The sequence below is a fragment of the Hemicordylus capensis genome, chromosome 2, assembly GCF_027244095.1.
Source record: "Hemicordylus capensis ecotype Gifberg chromosome 2, rHemCap1.1.pri, whole genome shotgun sequence".
Taxonomy (NCBI): domain Eukaryota; kingdom Metazoa; phylum Chordata; class Lepidosauria; order Squamata; family Cordylidae; genus Hemicordylus; species Hemicordylus capensis.
The window spans coordinates 201,904,492-201,930,446 of NC_069658.1; the positions used below are offsets into that span (position 1 = coordinate 201,904,492).

Consider the following 25,955-nt stretch of genomic DNA (forward strand, 5'->3'; position numbering starts at 1 on the left):
TCCAGTCCATCTTTTTATTTTTTTGAAAAATTCCTGACATTACAGAACTAAACTGAAATGTATTAATTCCACTCTTACATTTCATAACAGAAAAACTTCATGAGCCAAGAAGGGGGGAGAAGCTTATAAACTAAAATATGAATCAGCATTTTAACAGCTGAACAGAGAAAAGGAATTAAAATGCTGCAATTAAAAAAATCATGAGCAGATGGGTAAAGCATGGAGAACTGAAAATTTACAAACTAGTTAAAACCTGGAATCGCTGACTGCTCAGAAACTACACAGATGGATCATGGGGATGAACGGCAGAAACAGGTAATGAGTGAGGCGGTTGCATTGTCCTAGCTGCTTCCCATTCCACCAGTCTCCGAAGAAAGCCTACAAGGAGAACAGAGGTTAGAGGCCTTTTAACAGTGTGGACTGCTTGACCACCACCAATCAGATGCACAGTGCACATGTCCTACAATGGAAACAGACGCCAGAGCTGGCCTGTAGGCCACTTTGCATGAGCAATGCATGAACAGATCTGCCCTGTTACAAATAAGCCAGCCACACTCCCTCCCCCACTTCATGCCAGGGAAGGCAGAAGCAGCTGCGAGCTTTAGATCAGCAATGGCCCTGAATAGGCTGTTGTCATTTAGATGCCCCAGAGGAAAGTCTGCGCCAGAGAAGAGCCGCTACTGCTGCAGCCTAAGCGGACCATCCCCCCACCCCAAGGGTGGCTTCACCACCTTGAGTGCCCTCAACATTCGGCCCCTCCTGCACAGGGCTTATGTACTGGGACCTGCAGTCACTAGCTCTCCTCTCACCCACCAAGCTTTGTCGGCAGCAGGCACAGTACAGCTACCTCTCTTCATGCCAGGATCAAGTAGGGGACGTCACTAAGCTGAGGCTCAGTTGCCTTATAGGTTGAAGCGCCCCTTTACTGAAGGAAGCCACTAACACATGTTCAGTAACTATACTCCAGTATCAACGGTCAGGATAGCATAACAGCTAGAAGCACGTCCGATCGTTAGTTGTGCCAGAGATGGGTATGTCTCAGAGGCTAGAGGAGAATAAGTTCCTCTCTCCAACATAATTACCACCCAAAGAGGAGAATGTAGGGGCTTCAGATGATCAATCCAAGTTTAAAGCGGCAGCTGCACATACCTCACAGTTGGCTGTCTAATACTCTAGAACCAAACTGCAGTTATCCTGTCTGCAAAGTTTTAACTTGTCCTGCACCAAGCCACTGGGATCAGAATGATTTACGACTCAGAGGGATAGCCTAAGTGCTTCGAGGCTTTGCATGGGTTCAGTTACTATTTTGATACTGCAATGCACCTTGTTCTGCTGGTTGTGGGCTGGGTTAGACTCCAGAAGCACCACTTTCCACATTGGCATCCACACAAGACCCTGCAGGAACTGACCTCCAATCATTAGGCAGGAAGTCAATTTAACCATTCATGTCTCCACAGTCTTAAGGTCTCTATAACCCAAGAGGTTCAGCTGAACTATAACAGACACTTACCTTTTCTATTCCGAGGCTAAACTACATGCCCTTTAGAAATGTTCTCCCAGCTGGATGGGAGCTGCTGAGTTAACCTACTACTTGGGCAGCATCCATTCATGCGTGTCTTTCCTATAGAGCCATAAGAGGAATAGGAAAGACCCACATGTTAGACCCCCACCCACGTGACTGGCATTTAATCATTTTCCTGGTCTTTTTAGAAAATGGAGAACTACCACAGAGGCTCAAGGGAGTTAAAAATAGTGGCTCAATGGCAAAGGGTAAAATTCCATGGTAGATCTATTCAAGTCTGATAGAAACAGACTATGTGAACTAGATTTGTGTTGTGATGCCCAATGTGTTATTTCCGTCACGGTTTCTGCCAGAGGGAGAATGGCATGTGATAGGAGAATGAAATTTCTCGTCACCCACACTTTTTTAATATCACGAGAACAGCAGTCATCCACAGACAAGGACTTCCATCATTCTGTTTGGTTTTTTGTTGTTTTTTAAAAGGGGGATAGGGTATTCCACAAAGCCAGAGGTTTTTGTATTACCACAATCTTGTTTTGACAGCCATGATATAAGCCATGCACAATCACCCTTGTCTGTGAAAGACAAGAGGTCTGTAAAGCAGTGTTGGGGGTGGGGAAGCATCCCTCCATCTGAGCAGTACATGGGCCCATAATAGTGCTATCCTTCAGTGCACAGTGGTGCTTGGTGCGTGCTCTGAGAGGGGCAAGAGTCAGCTAGACCACTCAAACAGATAAAGTAGCCAAGCCTTTGCTGCCCAGTCCTCACTGTAAAGAGAAATTTTTGTAGTCAAGGGGAGAAGTCCCAAAAGCAAGGAGAAGTTGCAGTAAGCTTGCTTGGAGGACAAGATTCCTAACAGCACTGGGAAAGCAGAAATCCCAGCTGTGTGCCTGCAGGACACATGCCTAGTTTACTTTGGGATCTTGGAAGAAAGAGGTCAACAGAGAAGGTGGAAGAAGATCCCCACGGCATGAATGAGCTAGTCATGAACCCAACTATGGCAGTGCTGCTACCGGGGAGACTACAGGAGTAAATCAGCTGAAAGATGATTGCTGCAGCACCTCAGTGAACAGAAGACTGCTGTAAATCAGCTCATTTACATTTGTGAGAGGACCATTCTACACAATGACCGCAAGCCGCAGATCTGCTCCACATCATACCTCAGCTATCCCTGAAGCTGTTGCTTTAAAAAAACAAAAAAAACTTTACTTCTTGCATACGGGGTGCGTTGTTGCAAGGACATGAACAGGATGTGAGATGGTGTACAGACGGGATACACGGTCTCTGCCTCCTGGGCTAGTAGTTCAGTAACAAAGCATGCTTGGTGTGTCTGCCTCCAACACAATTTGACAGTAAAATAGCGCTTGCCCACTTCTACATATTAAGAGTATCAAAGGTTCTAGTAATGAAGGTCCCTATGGATGTCAGCTGGATAGTAAGAATATGGGAAGAATGAAGCTTGGATCTCCTCTGGTTCCCACTTTTTATTATTGTTTTTTTTTTTAAACACCACTGACTGGCAGTAGCGCATTGCATGAATGGCTTTTGGACACAACCCTACTTGCTCATCAAGAACAAGTTATTGACCATGAAGTCTGCTTCCACAGAATACTATGAAACAAGACGGCCAGCCCAAAAACTTGGTTAAGAGTGGACAATTTTTACTTAATGTGGTTACACTACAGAGCAGAACAGTGTTTTTTAAAAAGTTACAATTGTGAAAGTCAAACTGCAGAAACAAGTACTAAAAAAAGACTCCTGCTACTCAAGGAAAAAGGGGTTGACAAAACTGCATAAGCCAGCCAGCTGATGGCCTCCCCCTCCCCCACAACAGAATCAAATAAGCCCCTCCATCTCCCGGAACGCAAAGTATGACTTGGTGTAGCCCCAAAATCTAGTCATCAGCCACCATTTCAAGCTTGTTCTAAAATTTAATACAAAGGTAAACACAAGAACCTTAGCAGTTCCAACTGTCACTATGTCTTTCTCAGTGTTGCCTCCGTATGTTTTGAAAGTTTCTAAGCACCAGAGACTGCTCACAAAAGGAAGCGGTGTGGGTGTGAACCCCAGGCTAAAGATCAAGGGCCTTCACACACAAAGGAAGAGCAAGAATGAGCTAGCACCATGCTGGACACAAGCACATCACCCCACTTGTATTATCCATCTTGATTGTCTGCGTTCTGCTCAGCTTTTCAGCTTTCAATGAGCCCTTAAGCAGAGGAAGCAGACAGGTGCTGGTCTCAAGGACCAAGCAGGAGGATTGGGAGAAGTGAAGCCAACTGGCCCACCTCTACAGGAACACCAAGTTGGGGCATGCAGCGATCTTCAGATATACTTAGAAACCAGCATTGCCTTGGATAAACAGAAGCTTTTAGAATTACATTTCTAGGCTACTAAATTACTTGCTCTAGGGCCCAAAATGCAGACAGAAGAACTTCAGGTGCTAAAAGTGATTTCAAAACATACCTTGAAGGAAAGTAGCACCTGCATTGTTGTAGCTGCTCACTGTAGTGTCCACATTGCTGCAGGTGCACAATCCTCTCTAAAGCAGGTCCCTGAAGCACCTCTGTTTTCAGAGGGCCAGTGTCATCTGTACAACGGGGAGGAGGATGTGCGCGCAAGACCACACCGCACTTCTGTGCACAGGTGACTTATATAAGCTGACTGGGTAGCAGCCTTCAAGGGCAAGTGTGGTCTGAGTGGGAGCAAGGCTTCAGATGGTAGCCTGAGAAGACGACACACTGCCGAGTGCAGTTGTCCACCAGCAGCAGGACAGCTCACACGTTCATCGTTGTGTACTATGCAACGGAGCTTCCAAATGGTAGCGCTGATGTACTTAAATTATATTTTAAGGCAATGTTTGGAGTCAAGGAATAAGCTTTAGCCTGGGGAGGGTGCAGTGTGATAATTCAGCCAGTTTGTGGTCACACAGTTCGGTCCCAATCCAGGCACATCTGTGCATGTTCTCACCGTGACAGCTTTATTACAAGGACAGACATCAAGACAGGTTTGGCCAAAGCAGGCTCTGAGCACAGCTTAACCAAAGAATTGCAAAGGATTATTTTGTTAACAGACCCTAGCATTCCCTGCCCACCCTCCGTGTCCCCACCCACCCCCACACCACCCCACCCATTCCATGTAACAATGCAAACAAAACTACGAAAGCAACAGCTACAAGCTACATAATCAAGATCACTACTGGACTCAAGAACTGATTAATACACTTGCTCAATTGTCTTTGACCTAATGGAGGTCGCCAGCAAAAAAGCTCCATCCTAAAGAGGAATCGCAAGCTCACTTTTGTTTTGAAGTTTTAAAAAAATCTCTTCCAAGTCTCCTCTACGGAATTCCCATTGCTGAAAAACCATCTGCTGTTCCTCTAAGGCCACAAGCAGACACTCAGTAGGGAGAGAATCTCTGTTTTTCCGTTTTCAGTTTGTTAGTAACACATGGCACAGCTGAGGTGGTGGAGGCACCCTTAGCAGCAGACACAACATTTAGAGCCAGGAGAGGGACGGGTTTCATGCCAAGCAGACTGGAGACACAGGGGGCAGTCGGAAGAGGGTTGGGGAGGCTGGAGGGTGCGTCGGAGACCCCTGCTGTCGCAAGCGAGGGGGTGGTGGTGGAGGAGGAAGAAGAAGAAGGGGTGGAGGGTTGAGAGAGGTTGATGCTGAGGTGGTCGGGGATCGTGACGGAGGCTGCCTGGGAGGAGGGTTTAGCGCTTTCTAAACTGTAACAGAGGAAAAAAGGAACAAAAATACGGGTGGGTGGATGGGAACACCACAAAAAAAGCACAGGACACAAACAGCTTAAATAGCATGACTCTAGCCTGGGAAGGTTTGCAAACAGCATAGCCGGAAGAAGGATGGGATGGGGAGAGAATGCTGGCTGCAAGGGAACCTCAACATTCTCTAGGTGTACCAAAGTCCACTAGTAACTCAACACACACAAATACCATAATAGTCCCAATCCCATTATGAGCAACAGTCCCAGCATTTGCTTACACTGACTTCAGAAGCACCAACTCGGTTGCTTCAGTACTGAACTAGAATGCACTTTTCCTATCGTAGCTATAGCAAAAGCTACTAAACATAATGCAATCAGGTGAAATGCTCTCTGTCCTACACAAGATAGATACTGGCAATACACAACTCTCCCTTCCCCCTCCCCTACCCATGCAGCTGTTCCTTCAAGTTTAGTGCAGGCAGGCTGTTGTTTCTGCCAGCATTCAAAACATGCACTTAAGTAGCAAACCAAATCCAACAGTGCATTACAATTCACTCAAGTTGCCATAACCAATGGGAAAGCTGTAGTGGAACAACCCCTTTTAGCAACTGCTAAGAGGTTCAACACAAAGCCAGTTGTATCCACCCTCACAGAAGTCTCAGGACAGCAGAGGAAGTTGTTCCTCATCTAGCCAGGGGTTTTCCCCCCAGCCAGCTTCAGATTAAAGATGCCACCCACCCAAAAACCCAAAGGAAGACTTTGTTTGTGTTAAAACAAGAAAGGGCCTGCAGAATCATAGGGTCATTTTTGTTTTTTTAAGATGTGGCAGTCTTGTTCTTTACTAGGTTTCCTAAGATAATGAACTACACAGCAAGTTTCAGATGTAGCCTGCTGCTACTGAAAAGGGCCACATTTCCCCCTGAACAGCAATTTCATCAGCTCAAGTTGCAGAAGCAGTCTTCTTCAATGTCCCTTTGAAACTGAATTTATTTTCAATAGAGCACTTCAGGAACATCCTTTTCAGCTTGGGTAAGCGAAGAATGGCAGTGGGTTCAAAGATACCCAGAACCAGATGGCAGGCATTTGCTAGGATCATTATTCTCAGATGAGAGCCTGCTTAAGTGTTAGTGATAACACCTTTGATTTTTTACTTGAGCACGTGTGTCCAAAATGATATTGCACACTCCACCCTACAACTAATGTCAATTTTAATGCCACCCAGGAGATTATGGAGATTAGAAGTGGCAGAATTGTATGGCCTCTTCAGAACCTGCTGCTTGGAGTGACTGAGCCACACTGCTTCATGGCAAGGCCAATCCCAACTTTAACTGGGATTCTTACAAATAAATTTAAGAGTTGAGCAAACTTTGCTTGGAGGACTGTTGTAAGGATAGCAGAATGCAAAATGCTTGGAGGACTACTTTTATGTTTCACCTCAGTATTTCAGACTGTAATCCTTCAGACAAGATCTGTTCAGCATGAATGAATATATGTACATATATTCTTCTAGTTCCATGAGCTCATGCTGGAGCATTTAAAGTTTATCAACAATCTTTGATCTTAAAACAAACCAGTTGGAAGTTACATGACTACCTAAACTAAACAATCTTCCCTTGTGGATTTCCCCACCCCCCTCCAAGGCTACAATGCATCAGTCCAAGCACAGCATAATTCGGGCTTGCCATCCAAAATGGGAAAGACCATCTGGACCTCCCATGAAAATATGGTCAGATATAGGATTTTAAGCAGGGAAGCATTTAATATGCTGCACAAGCACTTCACCCAAACTGGAGGTTCATTTACTTCAACTAGCTCCCTATATAGGGGTACTAACAGACAGCTTTTAGAGTACCCTGAAGTGCCCACTGTGTTCTGAGAGTTTAGGTTACACCAACTTCTCAGGTGCAGGAGAACAAAGACAGCACAGCAGCACTGCTTTGCAAGTTGTAGCAGGCACAGGTCAGAGACCACTTCTTCATGCATATCTGCTTCATGGGTTGTGATGAGCCACCAACTGTTCAATGGGGAGCGAAGGTTGCTCAGAGAGAAAGCTGAAGAGCGAGCAGGCAAACCCCTACCTTCTGCTAAACTCTTAACGAACAGTAGGAGAGAAGCACTTGTGCCCACAAGCTAACCTACAGATTCTAATCACTAGCCTGTCATTCTGCAACAAATGTTTCAGCTATAGCCAAGGTGGCATGGAAGAAATCTAGGACGCACAGGCCTGAAGTTTTAAATTATTGAAGTCACAGCTCTCCATTAAGATGCTTTCACTTTTGCCTTATGAGATCATCCGATCTGCTCAAAAGCTGCAGAGGGCCAATTGCCAAGTAGGCTTTTTAAGGACGAGGCCCAAGGAGCAGCTACTGCTGCAGTCCACAGCTGAAGCTTTGCTGCTTGAAAGGGCACTCAAGAGGAGCTGCAGGAAGCTTTGCAGTGCTCCAAGCTGTGGGTGCTGGAGCAGGCTAGGACTGTCTGCATTTGCTGCAATCTTCAAGAAGCCTGCTTCGCTTTGTTCCCAGAAGGCGGCATCACTGGCCTTCTTTGGAACCCAGTTGAGCATTTTTTTTTTGCACTGGCTCAGCTTAGTAATAAGACTCCCAGTTTAGTCTATGTCTGTGCATATATACTTTCAAGCAGCTATATTGAATCCAGCTCTGTCACAAGCTAGGAGTGGTCTAATACAACAGCTTAAGAGCTTCCAGACATAGAAGAATGCCTGCTTTGTGAACCTCATTTTGTTCTCCTTTCTTCCAACTTCACCATCACACTTGCAAGGGAGAGGATTACTGTATGTAGTATTAGCAGCTTCCGCTCACTACTTCCACACAACCAAGTAGGAGGGAACAGAAAGGAGGGAGGGGCATTCTGGGAGTTGGATTTCAGCTCGCAGATGCTACCCTGGGTTTTAGACATCCTTCACATCCCCCAGTTTGGCCAATCCATACATGCATTAACAAACATGCCATTCAAAGACACTTACCTGACATTAATTAGATATTGAGCCAGGCTAATGCTGGCTGCAGATCCAGTTATGGTAACCTGCCTGTCAGTGGATCCTTCCACTGGATTGGCAATTTTGATCTGCGCCCCAGACATCTGGCGAATCTCATTGATCTTGGCGCCCTGACGCCCAATGATACAACCAATCAGCTAAGGAACAAAGAAAAATCATAGTCAGAATGGCACTGGATATTCCAAGAGTACATGTATCACTACCATTTTCCTTCCAGAACGAAGACAGGGCCAAGTTCTGGGAAGTTAAGTAAATGCCGCCGCCACCACCCCACCACCCATATTTTATAACAAGGGGATCACACTATTTGGGACTTCTGGGGGATGTGGCCATAGCTCAATGGAAAAGCATTTTATTTATTATTTATTTGATTTGATTTCTATACTGCCCTTCCAAAAATGGCTCAGGGTGGTTTACACAGAGAAGTAATAGATGGATCCCTGTCCCCAAAGGGCTCGCAATCTAAAAAGAAACACAAGATAGACACTAGCAACAGTCATTGGAGGTACTGTGCTGGGGGTGGAGAGGGCCAGTTACTCTCCCCCTGCTAAATATAAAGAGAATCAACACGTCAGAGGGTGGCTCTTTGCCAAGTTAGCAGGCTTTTGCTTTGCATGCAGAAGGCCCCAGGTTCAATCCCTTGCATCCTCAGGTATGGCTGGCAAAGATTCCTGCCTGAAACCTTGGAGAGCCACTGCCAGTGTAGACCATACTGAGCTAGATGGACTAATGGTCTGATTTGGTAAAAGGCAGCTTCCTATTTGCCAATTTGAAGAGCTATTATTGAATTGCCCCCACCCAGCCTGCAAAAAAATGAAAACAAAAAACATAGCAGCTGTGTGCCTACTTGTCTCTGCAAGTCAGTCATTAGCCCAGACCAGCAGTTCAATTCTCGCAAATTCTACCCTGCAAACTGAGCAGAGGCACCTTTCTAAAGTGGCGATTCTCTAGTTATCATGGGAAGAGCAACTGGCTCCATCCATCCCCAGCACAGCATCCCTCCAGTGGCTGTTGCCAGTGTCTCTTATGCTTTTTTCAGACTGTGAGCCCTTTGGGCACAGGGAGCCATTTTGTTTATATTTATGTAAACCACTCTGGGAACTCTGTTGAAAAAGTGGTATATAAATATTTGTTGCATTTGTACTGCAGACACTATTCTACATCTGTGGACCAAGGGGCTTCTTCAAATTGCAGCTGCCACTTGACAATACGAAAGGCTTCGAATGACCATTGATCCTCCTGTACGCCCACACAGTTGCTCTGAACACATGGAGCAAAGAGTGTGCTGCGAGGCTGGTGCATGCTATGTCTCCTCAAGACATTCGGGATACTATTATGAAGCAAATTTGGCTCTGTCTGCCATAGTTTTCTCAAGGAAAGACCACAGCCCTTAATTATACTTTAGTTTTGGCTCCAGGGGCTACCTGAAATCATGACAGACCAGCTGAAGATTACTAGCCTAGTCACATTCTTTATACAATTAAGAAATATTCCATAAGCCACTGACCCCCTTTCCGCTTCCCTCCATTTTAAGTGAACAGTTTTTGGTCCACCTTTATCGTTTACATTTACAAAGCAAGAATGCATTCCTGAGTCGTAATAGTTAAGACACAACTGCCCTAACATTATCCCCACATACACACATGCTTATCTGAAGTAGTGCCTTGCTGGAACAGAATAAGACCTACCCAGTCCAGTATTCTTTACAAAAATGCCAGCAAGCAGCAGAACTAGGTATTCCACAGAAATTGGTCACTGGTCCACAGTCTACTTTCTATCCTACTGAACTGTCATATCAACATTACACATTAAGAACCTGGAACCCTATTTATGAAATCAGTGTAGGACTGCTATCACTACCAGGGCACTAGAACTCTGCAAGCAGAAGATACATGCACTAAATGGAGCCAGGTAAACTCTGGCCAATTCATGGCTTTAGTAGATGTAGCTCAACCCTGCAGGCAAACAATACGCCCAGCTTCAGCATTTGGCTCTGAAGGCCAAATCTGTGGTGACCTGAAGTCACCCTAGAAAACTATGATGGCTACAGAATTCTGACAGTTATCCAATTGTATTGTCTTACACTTGTTCTTTTGTCTGCAATGCTCTCCAAATAGCATGAAGAGGTCCTGGCATTGTTCTCAGTAGCACTGCTTTCAAGTCACATGCAGCCCTGAAAGTATCTGTATGCTCATGACTTCACACAAGGAAGCCATGTAGTACCTTGCAAAGGATTCAACATCCTACAAGTATCCCCTTTTCTCATATGTTTGACTCCTAGTGGGTGTAGCCCGCCCCCACAAAGGTGCCATTCCCCTGCACTCTTCTCTCTGCCGCCTTCAACTGAAACAGAATTGTGTATGCTAACCAAGCTTCCTAGTTCTGGGTTCTGAAGTTTGTATTAAAATTTGCTTCAAAGAACTGCAATGACAAAAACCATTGTTCCCTCGTTTCAGTCAAGCTTAACCCAAGGAAATCCTTAAACAGCAACTAGATGTCAAGGTGTCCCTGTTCCTATGCTACATTTCAGCTGCCCTTAGACTTCCTTCTGTTGCTGTGTCTTGAACCTAGCTCCACCCCTCTACAGCAGATAGGAAACCAGCTGTCCAGACTGTAAAATAAGAGGATTGTACATGCCCCAGCAGCACCTTGAAACAGGACTCTCGAAGAGGCCCAGGACTGCCTAGAAGTTGCAGCCCTATTCAATCCGCCTCCAAAATTCCCCAGAATCTCCATCTCTGCAAAATACTTACATCGTTTGGAATGGTAAGTTCATGAGAAGTAGTTTGAGCTGACGCATCCAAACCTGCTGAGACACAGAAAGAGACCAAGGCAAGTTCAATGCAAGACAGTAAGAACACAGAACAGAGGCCAGACCAATCACGCTAGCATCTGCTGCTGAAAAAGCTTGCTATCCTGAAAAGGTTCCAACAGAAGAGCAAGATGTTAAATCCAAGCCCCTCCTCCCTCTTCCTAAGCAGCACAGAGTTAAAACCACTTGTTCTGAAGCAAGCACCAATAGAACGGCTTTCATTTGACTAAGCCAGGATTGGAGGGCTAAGAGAGAGAAAAGATTGTTTACAAGTGTGGAGAACAAATGAGGTAGCATCACCCTTTATACACTCCCACAAAGCTGTAGCGAAGGCAAACCAAACATGCATTTTCATCTTTCCATTCAAACCTCGTAGCTCTAAGGCAACAAGGATGTTGACATACAACATAGCACAAGGAGCTGGAGGCACCATCCGCATTGCACAACAAATGGGAAAGTGCGGCGTACTGCCCCCAAATGCAGGCCACCCTACACATGTGTCAACCCAATCTAGCAGTTACATAAACACTTGTGACTAGCCTACCACTTTCACAAACAGCTTTGCTACTAAGGAAGAGATTAGACATTTCATCATTCAACTGTGTTCTGTTCTCCAGCAGAGATTCTTCTGGGTTGGTTTTTTCCACAGAGGTTTATCAAGCCTAACCAATGACCTTTACACCTATGCTGCCTTTTGTGTTTTGCAGTTCTTTGCACTGTATGTGGTTAGCAGAACTTGCTGGCCAGAAAAGAGGCTCCCACCGGTATTAACACAAAATAGAGTAACTACAGGTTTTTTCAGTCATTACCCCAATAGCCTTTCACATCTGGAGAGCTGGATTCAACGCCTGTCAAGATACAAGGGACAATAAGTGTGGTGGTCCTAGCTGAAGCCCTAGCAGACTTTCAGCCACAAGATAACTTTTATACAGTTTGGCACAACTATCAGGATCGCAGCAGCTGAAAGGCAAAAAAGTAACTGGCAAAGCTGTTGAAAAAGTGAGTGAGGGGAGAAGCAGCCCTACCTACCTAGGGCTGAAAACTGTGCCTAAAAGCAATCTGATGTCTTGTTTTCAAGGACAGTAAGTCCACCCTCTCCCCAAGATCTTTACCTGTGTGTTATTTTTTAAGTGAGATAATGAAACTTAAGCCAAGCATCTGCATTGAAGGCCAAGTGGCCATTGTTATACAAAAAAGAAGGAATTTTCATACCACTGAATCCAGTGTTGCCATGAGACATTGGAAAGTGTGACTGTTGCATTGCCAACTGGTGCAGCTTGGTCAGCTAGAAAGGCAAAGAAAGAGAGAGAGACTGAGGTTAAGCATTTTGAAGGCCTACCTGATCAGCACACACTTTATAAGAACACAGATATTGCAAGCTGAGCATGAAGCGCTACCCCTTGGGGCAGAAGTTTAGAAGGAAAACTGGGTTAAGGAGCAAGCGCTTCCCTGAGCAGAGATGGGTGCAGACAAAAAGGAAAGCACCATGGGGTACGAGGCCCACACCCATCTCAGAATACCCTCGCTCACCAGAAGGCATCTGCAGTGAATTGTGACAAACACTAGGAGACAAAGCACGAACAGGCAAAGTAACACAGAGACTGGTTTGCAGTGGTGCTTGGGACTACACCATGCAGGACTCTGTCAAGCATTTGGAGGGGAGAGGTATATCATGAGGAGTGACCAGAATGAAGTCAGATGCTCTCCCCAGTATTAGACACTGCCATTTGCTAGCTCACTCTGCTCAACCTGTTCATCCCAGCCCCACCCCTTCCCTGCTCTAAGCATGCTGTGAGCAGAGATCCAGTCCTTAAATGCCCTTCCATAAGGAGCTGCAAGTGCCTGCATCTAGCTCAACACCAGAAGATATGAGGAGGAGGAAGAAGACAGGGAAGAACATCCTTTCACACATCATGTGAAGACAGCTAGCTAATGGCTTGATCAGCAGGAAGCATGCCAAGGAAACGGCATCCCAAGTGAAAGCCCCACCACCTTCTAGCCACACCTGCACAGTGTCTACATGATGTGTTCAGCATCATGTTTGGAGCTGAAAGCAGACGTCTGAGGCCAGCCTCCCCTCCACCACCATGGTGAAGCACACTACACCCGATGCCCTACGCCCATTACCAAGAACCACAATGACAGTATACCATGGAGTTTGTTTTGTTTGTTTGTTTGTAATGGTGGGGCTTTGGGGTGAGGGGCAGGGAGGGAAACTGGAACTTGGAGAAGTGTACCAAGCTTTGCTGTGCAAGTGTGTCACAGGCCGGCAGAAAAAGGAGGACAGATCAAGATTGGCTACACAAAGAAGTGCTGAATAAATTTGATGAATCTTTTTAGGTCAGATTTCAGTTTCAAATCAAAACGGACTTCTAAAGCTGCTTGTTGAGAAAGCATGGAGAAATTTTGAAGGGAGAGGTGGGGTGATTTCAAGACAAGAAGTGTAAACAAAACTTACATCTGGCTGTGGAATGGCATACTGTCCTTGAATGGTATAGGCCTACAAAGAGGAGGAAAACAGTCCTATTAAAAACCATTGGACAGCCACCCAGTGACAGACAGATTTCAACTAGCCAGGAAGCCAGAGAGCTGAGGGGGAGAATTGTTGGTGGGGAGCCTGAAGGTAGGTCTCTTAAGGGGGCTGCTTTAATTTGCTTGGTGTATTGTGTGAGAAGGGAAACTGGTCCCCACCACAAAAAGGATTGGTTACAGCTGGTTGTTGGTGAAGATTTGTTGTGTAGTGGAGGATTGGACAGTGCTACAAGCCCTCCTGCTCTACGCACAAGCCAAACCAGACCCCCAATGGGAAGCTCCGCTTACTCCCTATGCCTCCAACTGCTTTTAAAGCTAAGAGGAACCAGCTGGGCATTCATCCCCCTCCCCACTAAGTCGCCCCATTGCTCCACACTCCTAGTGGACAAACTACAGCCAGGTGCTGGCCAACAGTGCTAGATGGCAGAAATGCATCTGGACAATTAGGAAGAGCACAGTAGCCAAACTTGATGGTTCTGGGAATTGCCCTACGGAAGCAACCCAGCAAGGTCACCTCTGTGCGTGGACTGGCTTAACACTAAGTGAGGCTTTGGGGGTACAAGTCTCTCACTTCCAGGGCACGGGGAGAAGTGTAGCCCAGGTTGGAATTGACCAAGCAGTGACCACCTGCAGGGATGCCTACTAGGCCTGCCAGGTAGTGTTTGGTGGCCTTAATCCAGCTCCCAATGAACAGGAGTTCACAGCACAAGCCGCCGCCACCACCAGTCTTGCCACCCTGTTGGCAGTCTCAAAGAGGCCAAGGATTGAATGGGCCATGGAGACTGAACTCCCCTCTCACCTCTTGAGGTGGTCCCTCCAGGTCAGAGTTGAGGCACATTGATGGGGCGGTGTGGGGGTAGCTTGCACTGCCGCTGCTGTACCTGTCCTGTGGATAAATAGAGGACTTCAGTCTCCAGGGCTGTCAATCCGAAACCTTTCACTAACACCAAAGTCATATATTAGCTTACTCTGATCCAAGGGCTAACCTGTACTAGACAGATGCTGGCCGACTCCAACTCACGTCACATCAGTAGCACACAGGACAGTGTGAGATCTTCCCTGAGGGCAAACCCCCAACTGTCTACACCTGCAGGGACAAGGGGGCCTGCATGGGCATGAGCCTTGCTCTCTAGTGGGCTACCCTGCCACAAGATCAGCCTCCAGAATGCAAGCATGCTACTGCAAGCATCTGCAATAAAACTTCCTATGTGCTTTTCCACTGGCAATTAACTGCCTAGCAAGCTGTCAAGAGCCTCTGGAGGGTAAGGTAATATGAATGGGGGGAGGGGGGACAGGGAAGAAGAGGAAAGGGATTGAGGCAAGAACAAGACCACGACAGCACCTTTTCCCCAGCAAGAAGAAGTATCAGCCAGATATCCCAGTATAGATGGTATATGAATGTACAAGCACTGGGTGCACTCCAACCAAACCTGACCAGCTTGGCCTCTACTTTTCTGTTGCTAACTGCAACTATCCATTATCAACACCCAGTGTTCCCATCTCTCACGTTCATCGCTTCCAACTTGCTTAGTTAGCCCTCGTCTGAAGAAGCCACTTCTGAAGCCTCTGCAAAAAGCTACAGGTGGGCATTGAGGCACTGTGCTCAAAAGCAGTCAAATGATCAAGTCCTCAGAGTGTTCCAACTCCACTCCACATACTCTTCCACGAGTCTTCCTTGGGCATGAAGTTCTGAGAGACTTCGCTTCTCAAACCTAGATGCCCTAGCCTCACACAAGATCTAGCTGCCTAAATTATGCACCTGCAAAGAATTTTCAACATTAAATACTTTGCAGGATCTTCCTGAACTCTCACAGCCCACTCAAGCAAGCATGTTTTATTTAAATCCATGGTAATGATAACAGGATTCCAGCCAGCTGAGAGACTGAAGTCCCATCCTGTAATTGCCATAACAATGCTTTGTTTCACCAATAATTTAACACATCTGTACCCCATGGCCCTGTGTACCTGTACTGGAGAGCAAACGAGATCCAGTATATCTGGCATGTTTACACTAGCCATGTGACCTCAGAGACATGGTTATAAGGGAAGTAGAATTCAAGTTGTCCTTAAGGCATCATCACTTTATTAAAGTTCTTTCAAAATGTTCTAGATTTTGGGTATCAACATCATGATGGCATCAACAGGATCTCCTCCTCACTTCCCCAGTCCTCTGGGTTCCAGTTCTCCCAACACCTGACCCTCAATATTCACCCCATGCTGCTTTAGAACTACTTGTTCTGCACAATGCAAGGCCTTCCACTACAAACACACACTAGTTGGAGTGTTACATCAGAACTCAAAGGCCAGAAGACAAATTTGGGCTAACCACTATATCTGGAGTGAGTTTCAAATTCCAGCCAATTCCCCCCACCCCAATTGCTGACTACTTCAATTCCCAATGGACATCAGAGCCTGTTGAACATTCAAGAGCAGCCTCCAAAGAACAAAACCAAAGCAGCAGAGGTAGCACTGCACTGGCCAGGTGGGCAGCACAGGTGATAAGCATGCACAGAGTGGTTTGATGTGTGCTGGCAGTGTTGAAGCTTGGTAGGCTACTACTTTCTTGCCCCCACCCATGCCTAACCAAAAGAGGAATAGCCTTACCTGACCGCCTGCAAAGATGACAGGAGAACTGGATGGCTTGGGTCGGTAGGGGATGGTGACACCCTTTGGGGGAGACTAGATTACAGAAGAGCCAGAGGAAAAACATGGTTAGTTACCAAGGCCTCTCCAGTGACAGGACTCTGAGAACTATACAGTCAGGTGTTTGAGCTAACAAAATGCTCTATTCACTGGCTTCTACAATTCCTCCTCTCAGTCTCTAACAGCAGCCACTTCACTTTGTTGTAGAAAGGCAGACTAATCAGGCCACTTAAAAGTACCATGAGCTCTAAGAAGAGAGTCACTGTGAAGTGAGACTAACTTCACGAGGCACCACTAAGACAAGCAGCAACAGAACCACTTCAGAAAAATCGTAGCACCAATTTAGATTAGCTTACAATTTCTTCAGATCAATGGTTCTAGACAGATGATGCCACAAGGACTACCCTGTCCCAGCAAGAATGCAGAGGGCCAAACAACCCTCATCTAATTACACAATAGAGCTATTAATGCAACCATTTTGTATGCCCTGTGTTGAATATCCAACAGCTGTTTCACTGCTTCCAAAGAGGCAGCTCCCTCAGACTCCTCGCTCTCTTCACAACCTGCTCACCTTAGAACAAGGACTATCCGCTTCCAAGTACACCTACAAGTTAATAGTGCAGGACTCCAATCCCCAGAAGCCCATTTCCCCAGCAGTGTGCAGTAGGGATGTGTACAAAACATTTTGTGCACATCCGAGGCAGCAGCAAGTGGGTGCTTTAAATGGAAGGAGACAGGTCTTACCTGCCCCTGTCACTCCGCCGCCACCCCAGCATCATGCAGTCCAAAACAGCCCTGTTGTCTGTTCTTACAAGCGATGCTGTGCAAGGGCTTCCTGTTTGGGAACAGGCAGTTTCCTGTTCCCAGCATCCCGCAGGCATTAACATCATGTAAATGGCGTCTACACGTGCCTGGACACCATCTTGAGTGCTCAGCAGGATGCCATTCATGCAATGATGGTGCCTGCAGGATGCTGGGAACAGGGAACTGCCCATTCCCAAACAGGAAGCCTCTGCATGGTGTTGCTTGTGAGAATGGACAGCAGAGAAGAAATGAAGGCAGGTAAGTCCTTCCTAATACTGTTTGCAGTGCCCACCCCCCCCACATCTTGGCTGGAGAAACACAAATCATTTTGGCACCTCAAATTAGAGGCACTGAAACACTACCCAGGGAGCAGTTCTGCACTTCCTGCCCACCCCTGTCCCAGACTCCCAAGTAATTCTGCGCTGCCCAGCCACCCCTGCACCATTGCTGGGCAGTGAATCAGCAAGTGAAAGAGCCCCCACCACTAGGATGCTAACCGGGACACTTCCCCACAGTCTAATGCCTCCTAGTGGTGGGGGCAGGGAATTCAGATGTCAGGATTCTGATTTTACCAACATGCACAGGCCTAATAGATATGATCCCCTGCTAAGTGAGCAAAGAGGCACGTTTTTCAAAGTGGTGATTCTCTTTATTTAGCAGGAGAACAACTGGCCATCACCAACCCCAGCTCAACATCCCTCCAATGACTGTTGCTGGTGTCTACCTTTAGGTTTCTTTTTAGATTGTGAGGCCTTTGGGGACAGGGTGCCATCTTACCTTATTTCTATCTATGTAAGCCACTTTGAGAACTTTTGTTGAAGAGCAGGATATAAATATTCGTCGTCAATGTAGCAGTTTCCCCTACCAAGACCCCACTGACTTTTCCAAGCATCACTTGAACCAACCACATCACCAAAAGAGAAAACTTCCATTTTCTCAGACACCAGCTCCCACCTGCTCCTTTATGAAGCAAACCAGCATTTGAAGGCAGCTGTCAGCACAGGAATCCTGTATCAGCTGTTCCAAACAAAGAAAGCTGCTGGCCACAGTCCAGCCACAATGCCCCTTTTGCCCTTCTGCTGCTGTCTCAAAAGCTATTAACAGTCACACCCTCTGTATATAAATTCTTAAAGGGATTTTTTTTGCCTAGCATCTCAGAGAAAGCAGGCTGCCCCACTCATTACTTACCTCCAGCATGACCACACAGATCTGTTTGACGCACTCAATGATGGACTGTGGAATCCCAGCAATGGTGATCGCTCTCTCAGTCGAGTTGGGCAACATGTCTCCTGCCACCTGGACCTGCGCCCCTGTGCTCTTAAGATTAAAAATAGCACATCAGGTATTCTGCTTCATGATTCAGTGGCCCTTACAGCAAGACTGCAGCTTTGTTTATACCAGCAAGGATGCCCTTTCTCCTGCAGTCAGAGTGGTTTAATGCTAGCCATAAGCAAATGTACTGCTTGGCTGTTACGTAACAAATCACAGGGTCAGTTGCTCCAGCAAATATCCAGTGCTTGACAAAACTGTAGAAGAGAAATCATGCAAGGCCTACCCATCTTCCTTTTTTACTATTTCACTATCACTTTGTTCTGCAGTTGGGAAAGCCTAATCTGTAATTAAAGTATTTATCATTTGAAACACACATACCCCACCCTTTAGGACAAGTCTTCCCAGGGCAGCAAACAAGCCAATAAACCAGGGCTGCACAGTTTTGGCCCTCCCACTGCTGTTGGACTACAATTCCCCTCATCCCAGCCACTGGCCAACTTTAAGAAATGATGGCAGTTGTAGTCCAGTGACAACTCGGGGCTAAAGTTGTGCAACCCTGAGATACAGAGATAACCGGCATTCACCACAGTAAAAACGGCAGTCTGAACACAAGCTAAAGCCAGCACAATTCAAAGCCCTTTGAAAGAGGAAGATTTTTACTGCCTTCTTAAAACAGAGAGGGAAGGGGGTTGGTGGAAATCTTTTGAAAGACAATTCGAAAAAGAAGTGCCACCACTGAGAAAAGCCCTGTTCCTTGTATCCAACAACCAAATCTGTGTCTGGAAGCAGCCAGAGATCAGAGGTACATATGCCCAAGGGCAGTCTTAAAAAGGAATCCAGTCCCAGGCAATAAAGGTTAAGATCAGCACTTTAAATTGCGTCAGGAAACAAACCAGGATGATTCTGGATGAAGGCGCCGACCTGGTATGTATTACAGAGACCTAGCTGGGAAGGCTGGGGGCCCAGTGTGGTCCCAGCTTCTTCCTCCAGGCTACTCTGTTGAGGAACAGGTGAGGGATCATGGGCGGGGAGGTGGAATGACTGCTGTTCTTCAAAATCTGAACTTTTGTATGGTGTTCCCCAGGGCTCCATATTGTCTCCAATGTTTATTATCTACATGAAACCACTGGGAGAGATCATCAGGAGATTTGGTGCAGGGTGCTACCAGTATGCTGACGACACCCAAATCTATTTCTCCAGGTCAGCATCATCGGGAGAGGGCAAAACCTCCCTAAATGCCTGCCTGGAGTCGGTGATGGGCTGGATGAGGGATAACAAACTGAGACTGAATCCGGCTAAGACAGAGGTACTCATTGTGCGGGGTTGGAACTCGAGAGATGATTTTGATCTGCCTGTTCTGGATGGGGTCACACTTCCCCAGAAGTAACAGGTAAGCAGTCTAGGGGTGCTTCTGGATCCAAGCCTCTCCCTGGTGTCCCAGGTTGAGGCAGTGGCCAGAAGTGCCTTCTATCAGCTTCGGCTGATATGCCAGCTGCGTCCGTTTGAGGTGAATGACCTCAAAACAGTGGTACATCTGCTAGTAACCTCCAGACTGGATTACTGTAATGAGCTCTATGTGGGGCTGCCCTTATACGTAGTCCGGAAACTACAGCTGGTCCAGAATGCGGCAGCCAGGCTGGTCTCTGGGTCATCTTGGAGAGACCATATAACTCCTGTATTGAAGGAGCTACACTGGCTGCCGATATGTTTCTGGACAAAATACAAGGTGCTGGTTGTAACCTATAAAGCCCTAAACAGTTTGGGCCCTGGGTATTTAAGGGAACACCTTCAGCATGAACCCCACCGCCCACTGAGATCTGCTGGAGAGGTCCATCTGCAGCTGCCACCGGCTCGTCTGGTGGCCACTCAGGGACGGGCCTTCTCCGCTGCTGGCCCGAGCCTTTGGAATGCACTCCTTAGTGAAATAAGAGCCTCCCCATCTCAGACAGCTTTTAAGAAGTCTTTAAAAACACATTTCTTCACCCAGGCTTTTAATTAATGTTGTGTTAATGGTTTTAATGCTGTTTTAAAATATTTTAAAAATTTTAGATTGTTGTAATGTGTGTGCCCCCCCCCCCGCCCCATTTTTGTCTTAACAAATGTTTTACTTTGTTTTTATTCTGTTGTAAACTGCCCAGAGATGTAAGTTTTGGGCGGAATAGAAATGTTTTAATTAATAAATAAATAAATAACAAACAAATGCTGCTGGTGCAATACTAAAGTCGCACAAGTGATGCTTTGCTTCGATAAGCATCCATTCGGCAGCAATTTGCACCATTTGACTTTTCTGGGCTATCTTGAACAGCAGTTCAATGTGTTACAGCAGTCTGGCCACATCTGCTTTACCTACCACAGGTTGACCTCATCATACTACTTTGGATATGGAATAGTCTGCTTAATAAGGCAAAATTTGGTTTTGAACAGACATTTGGAAATGTCTGTCAGAACTAACCAGTTTATTCCACTCCTAGTGAGCTGAGAGAATTTTGCTATAGCCCTATCAAAAGTAATCTAGGCTTGAGGTACAGAGACACACAGGAGGAGATGAAGTTCACCCGAGTTTGACATCTCCACAGCAGTTCTTAACTGATGGACTTCCAGTAGCTACAGATCTGCAACTGACATTAATGACAGTACTCGCCAGAATGGTATACTGCCCAGAGCACAGTAGTCAGGACAAGAGGAAGGCGGTAGCTTAAGGCAAGTCACCATCTCTCAGTCTAGCTCAACCTCAAGCCTTGTGTGGACAGGGAGGGGGGTGTTAAAGAAGGAATCCATTCTAACCCATCCTGAACACCAGGAACAATAGAAAGTTCTAAATGAAAAGATAAGGACCATTTCCTATGCTTTAGGGGTCACAACTCAATTCTGAGTATATAACTTTTATGTAAAGTTTCCCCCCAAACCATGCCACTTAAACCCTTGTATTGTAAGAGTACACAGATTATTATTAAGTGTTTCAACTTCCTTGCCTATTTTCCTCCTGTTGGGTTCTAAAAAGGCACTCAAGACTCCAAAAAAAGCAAGTGAGGGGAACAAAAATACTGCACATAAGATAGTGGGGTCTAAGTGATCCAGGCATGTGTTTATTCCAGCATGTCTGACCTGGTTTTAACATGGACTATATGCACTGAGCTTTTAGGCTGCTATTTTGCTTGGCTTTTGTGATTTTTATATACATACATACACACATACAGAGTTTGTATTGTACACTGCCCAAATATGTTTACTGAAAGGCAACCTAGAAATATCTTAAATGTGAATACTTATTAAATGTGACCACTCAAACCTGCTACATCAAAATTAGTAGTGAAGGAGATGGCAACTATTCAAGATTTTGTTTCCTATTCATACGTCTAGGAAATTTAAGGAAAAAGAAATCCGAGCACCCCTGCAAACTTGTACCCCATGCCTTAAGTTATCCTTCATACTTTGTAATGGGGTAGGTTTTTTGTTTTTTTATTTAAAGACATCCAAGTTAGTCAGTCAAGTCTCCCTCTCCTAACAGAGTTCTGCCTGCCATCCATTTGACAACAGATTGACCATGGAAGTGAGTGGAGAGGGAGAAGGGAGGAAAGCATCTGACTGTACTATGCCTGGCTCCAGTCGCTCTGGGTTTCAGTTTCATGAGCACTAAATATAAGTGGCTGTATTAAGCAGGATGACGCAGAGTCTATGTGTGGCATTCAGCCTTAATACATTTGGTACAGGGTGGAGTCATGGCGAAGGGGAATAAGGGCAGTGTTCTGTGACAGACAATCACAACCTTAGAAAGAGTCAGATACACACCTCTCTTATCTCCTTGATCTTGCAGCCTCCTTTCCCAATGAGAGAGCCACATTGGCTGGCAGGTACCACAAGTCTCAGAGTGACGGGGGGCCTGCTAGAAGCCGTGCTGTTGGTCATTGAGCTACTGATGTCCTGAGAACAGAAGTCAACAGAAACCTCAAGCAACTGAAGCTTCAGATGAACACATGATTAGTCATTTTAATTTATTCAGCCATCAGAATATCAACAAGCTACAGATGCTAAAGCAAAGTAGCCAATATTCAAACAATGCACACGTTTTGCAGAGAGCATCACAGAATCTAGTATTCATTTCTTTACTATGGAACACCAATTCAAACTATGCAGCATTCAAGACTGTTCTTGAATCTACACAGTCCCATGACCAAGCAACCACACCAGAAACAGTGCTGCAGCAGTAATTAAAACTACACAACACTAGGCTGCTTAGCTCCTTGTGCATCCACCTCACATGAAGACCCAATTCTCCTGAGCCATAAACTTCTCAATGGAATATGAGCAAAGTGCACAAACATGCTCATCAGCTTAATAAATCACCTTGGGAGTAGCCAAATCTAGACCATGTACTCATTTCCTAAACTGTTATAATCCTAATAAGGGGGCACTTTTTATGGGGCCCCATGCCATCTAAAACTCTCCCATATATACTTTAATATTTTTCTTATAGCACAGATCAAGGACATATAGGCTCTGTACTCATGTGTAATGGCAAGTTCTTATCTGCATTACTCAGCATAAAATAAGCAGGCCACAGTGTCTGCATTCCAGAGGCTGTCTAGGAGTAATTACAATCTGCACTATGCAATGGGGAGAAACCCAGCTGCAGTCAATCATCATCTGATCTGGCCTAATAAAGTCAGGCCATTACATCCATCTCAAACAGCCCAACAATCAGAAATTAAACCATCTATTTGTGCCAGAGGTTAAACCCAGTATCTAAGATTTTGGCCACGATGCAAGCTTTACAATAACACAGTCCAAGAACCTAAATAGCCCTAGAAGCTATTGGGTTCAGCAAAGTGCAAGTCTCCATGCCAGGTGCAATGGGACACTGTCTTCCACTAGTCAAGGGCAGCAGCTCAGACTCTTAAAGAGGAGGTGGGTCAAGCACAAAGAGTGCTCTCAAGTTACTGACATTCTGCTAATGCTCAGGCATTGCATTTCAGAAGTTAAAAAGCACAGCTAGCACATCAATAAGCAGCATCCTTACTGCTAGAGTTTACTGAATAGCTGTTTGGCTTTAATGGGAACACAGATGACCAGCATTTGGATGTTTAGAACAAAAACTATTTTACTGGAGTAGCAGCTTCCCATTTTTATATTAAACAAGTTATAAATAGTTTTCACTTGTTTTTAATTTGATAGGATAAAAGCCAGTCTTGTGCTTCATGGAGTAAGCCAGCTTCAGAGGTGCTCTACTGAAACATCAAGGACAAGTAAACTTTACAAAAGGAGATATGATCTGTATATGAGGGGTAACTTGCTGTTGGCTCTCTCAGACTCAAAACTGCAGTGCCAAAAAAATACATTGTCTATTCAGGACCCCTTACCCTGTGTCTGCCTGTTAGCTTCTAATCAAGGCAGAAGACAGCTGTTCCAACTCCAGACAGCAGAACCATATGGGAAGAGTATAATTTCAGAACGTGGGAAACTGAGAAGCCCAAGAACAAGAAATAGAACTGTTCTATTGGTCCATCATCCCTAGAAGTGGACAGGCACAAGCTTTGATTTTTTTATTTTAGCGGCTACACTGATTGAGATTAATGGCAGGGAGGCCCACAGTCTGGCTGAAGGCAGTCAGGACTAGGGAAGATTTGTGCTGGGAGGTACTTCAAGCAGCGGTATCAAGTGAAGAGCCTGAGGCGCCACAGGGAGGTCTGCCTCAGAGAGAATCTTGGCTGCAGAACAACAAAATCTTCATGTGACAGGGTCAAGGTGGAAACTATGGAGTGACCATGTGTTGAGGATCCGTGTCAAATCCAACTCTTAACCCAGATCTCAACCTCACTGAGAACTTTTGTCACAACATCTAGACCAACTACCAAGGAACACTTAGACATGACTAAACTACTGTTTGGACAGGTCATTTTTAACATACATGTCTGAAATTTTCCACAATACTGGATAGAGTCGTATGTTGCTTGAACAAAGCTGTACATTCTTGGACAGTACAAGCATGGATACTCTCATATTAAGAACAAGTGAATTACCTCCATGCTTCAAGACTTCCTGTGCAAGGTCCCACTATTACGAATAAAATGAATATTTATATACCGCTTTTCAACAAATGCTCCCAAAGCGGTTTTCATAGATATAATATATAAATAAAATGGCTCCCTGTCCCCAAAGGGCTCACAATCTAAAAAAAATGGACACCAGCAACAGCCACTGCAGGGATGCTGTGCTGGGGATGGATAGGGCCACTCTATTGCATAGCACAGTTTAAATACACCATATGTGGTGTGCTGCGAAGTAAAGCTCATTTAGATTTGTCATCCTTGCACTACAAGCCAAGGTAAATTAATGCAACCAGAAAGTACACAAGCAGGCCATTGCCTACAACAAGCCAGCAGAAGGAACACATTATCCCAGTCATTCCAGGAACAGAGCACCAAAGTGGTTATTCTAGCTGTGTCGTCAACTCACCAGGGCTAGCTGACAAAGATCAACACATACCTCTTCCAGTTTGTCAATGATCATAGCAAATGCTTTGAAGATGGCATTGGTGGGTCCAGCAAGAGTGATAATCCGTTCTGGGCAGTTCCCTTCTGAGATGTTAATGCGAGCACCACTCTAGAAAAAGGAAATGAGTATCAGGATAAAAATCTAGCACTTTTTGATTCCATCCCATTCCTCATCTGACTCTCTACCTAAGGCTACAATCCTACACACACTCACTTGGAAACAAGACCTAATGAACTCAATGGGAATTGCTTCCAAATAAAAATGCAAAGGATCAGACCGTGAAATCATTCACACCATCAAGAACTGTTCTACCCGGGTTTGGGAGCTATGTGTCCTCCCAATTTCTGCTTGTGTGGAAGCAAGGTAGGAGGAAAGCTACCCAGGTTTTCCTCCTACCTTGCTTCCACACAATCAAAGATTGGGAGGACACAGTTCCCAAACCCAAGTAGAACAGTTCTTGATTGTGTGAATGACCTCTATATATTTTGTCTTAAGTAGATGAGACATGCTAGCACAGCAAGGTTCCAAATCAATCTTGGCTTTTAGAAGCTGACATGCAAATGACTGCCACTCCTTCCCATGAGGGGAGAGCTGGTCTTGTTGTAGCAAGCCCTGCTGAATTGTTGCTTTTGCTAAGCAGAGTCTGTACTTGTTTGCATTTGAATGGGAGACTACCTGTGAACACCAAGATATTCCCCTTAAGAGATGGGGCCACTATGGGAAGTGGATCTGCATGCAGAAAGCTCCAAGCGCCCTCCCCAGCATCTCCAGGATAGGGCTAAGAGACTCCTGCCTGCAACCTTGGGAGGAGCTGCTGCCAGTCTATTTAGAAATACTGAGCTAGATAGATTAATGGCCTGACTCAGTATAAGGCAGCTTCCTATGTTCTTAAAAAGGCTTCCCTCCACAGCTGGCAACATCCAAACTAGGATTGGACAAGAATACCTTCATACCTTTCCTAAAGATTATAAACTCAAATGTTTTTACCATCTGGTACCCTTACTGTCCTATTTAATTCTCCCTTGATTTATTTTATAGGCATTTTACCACTCCCTGCCACTTTCATGCAACTGCAGGGGGCAGGGTTGTGCTTTCGGCCACTGAAACAGACACGGAGGCCACCATTTTTGCAGTAA

General features: G+C 45.6%; 1 protein-coding gene across 22 annotated transcripts in view; it reads right to left on the minus strand.

Annotated features, from left to right (window-relative positions):
- Nucleotides 1–25,955, minus strand: part of PCBP2 (poly(rC) binding protein 2) — a 30,019-nt gene continuing 4,064 nt past the window's right edge. For 2 of the 22 annotated variants that reach the window (XM_053293010.1, XM_053293011.1), the window contains exons 5-15: nucleotides 24,811–24,927; nucleotides 22,117–22,248; nucleotides 18,244–18,372; nucleotides 16,213–16,287; nucleotides 14,408–14,494; nucleotides 13,535–13,576; nucleotides 12,289–12,361; nucleotides 11,886–11,924; nucleotides 11,018–11,073; nucleotides 8,232–8,401; nucleotides 4,649–5,252 (exon numbers count right to left, since the gene is read on the minus strand). In XM_053293010.1, the coding sequence (XP_053148985.1) occupies nucleotides 4,922–5,252; nucleotides 8,232–8,401; nucleotides 11,018–11,073; nucleotides 11,886–11,924; nucleotides 12,289–12,361; nucleotides 13,535–13,576; nucleotides 14,408–14,494; nucleotides 16,213–16,287; nucleotides 18,244–18,372; nucleotides 22,117–22,248; nucleotides 24,811–24,927 (1,251 nt within the window). In that variant the 3' untranslated portion in view covers nucleotides 4,649–4,921. Of the gene's footprint in view, nucleotides 379–4,648; nucleotides 5,253–8,231; nucleotides 8,402–11,017; nucleotides 11,074–11,885; nucleotides 11,925–12,288; nucleotides 12,362–13,534; nucleotides 13,577–14,407; nucleotides 14,495–16,212; nucleotides 16,288–18,243; nucleotides 18,373–22,116; nucleotides 22,249–24,810; nucleotides 24,928–25,955 lie in introns of those variants that run through there. The other 20 variants (XM_053293027.1, XM_053293026.1, XM_053293012.1 and 17 more) reach the window with 20 other exon arrangements.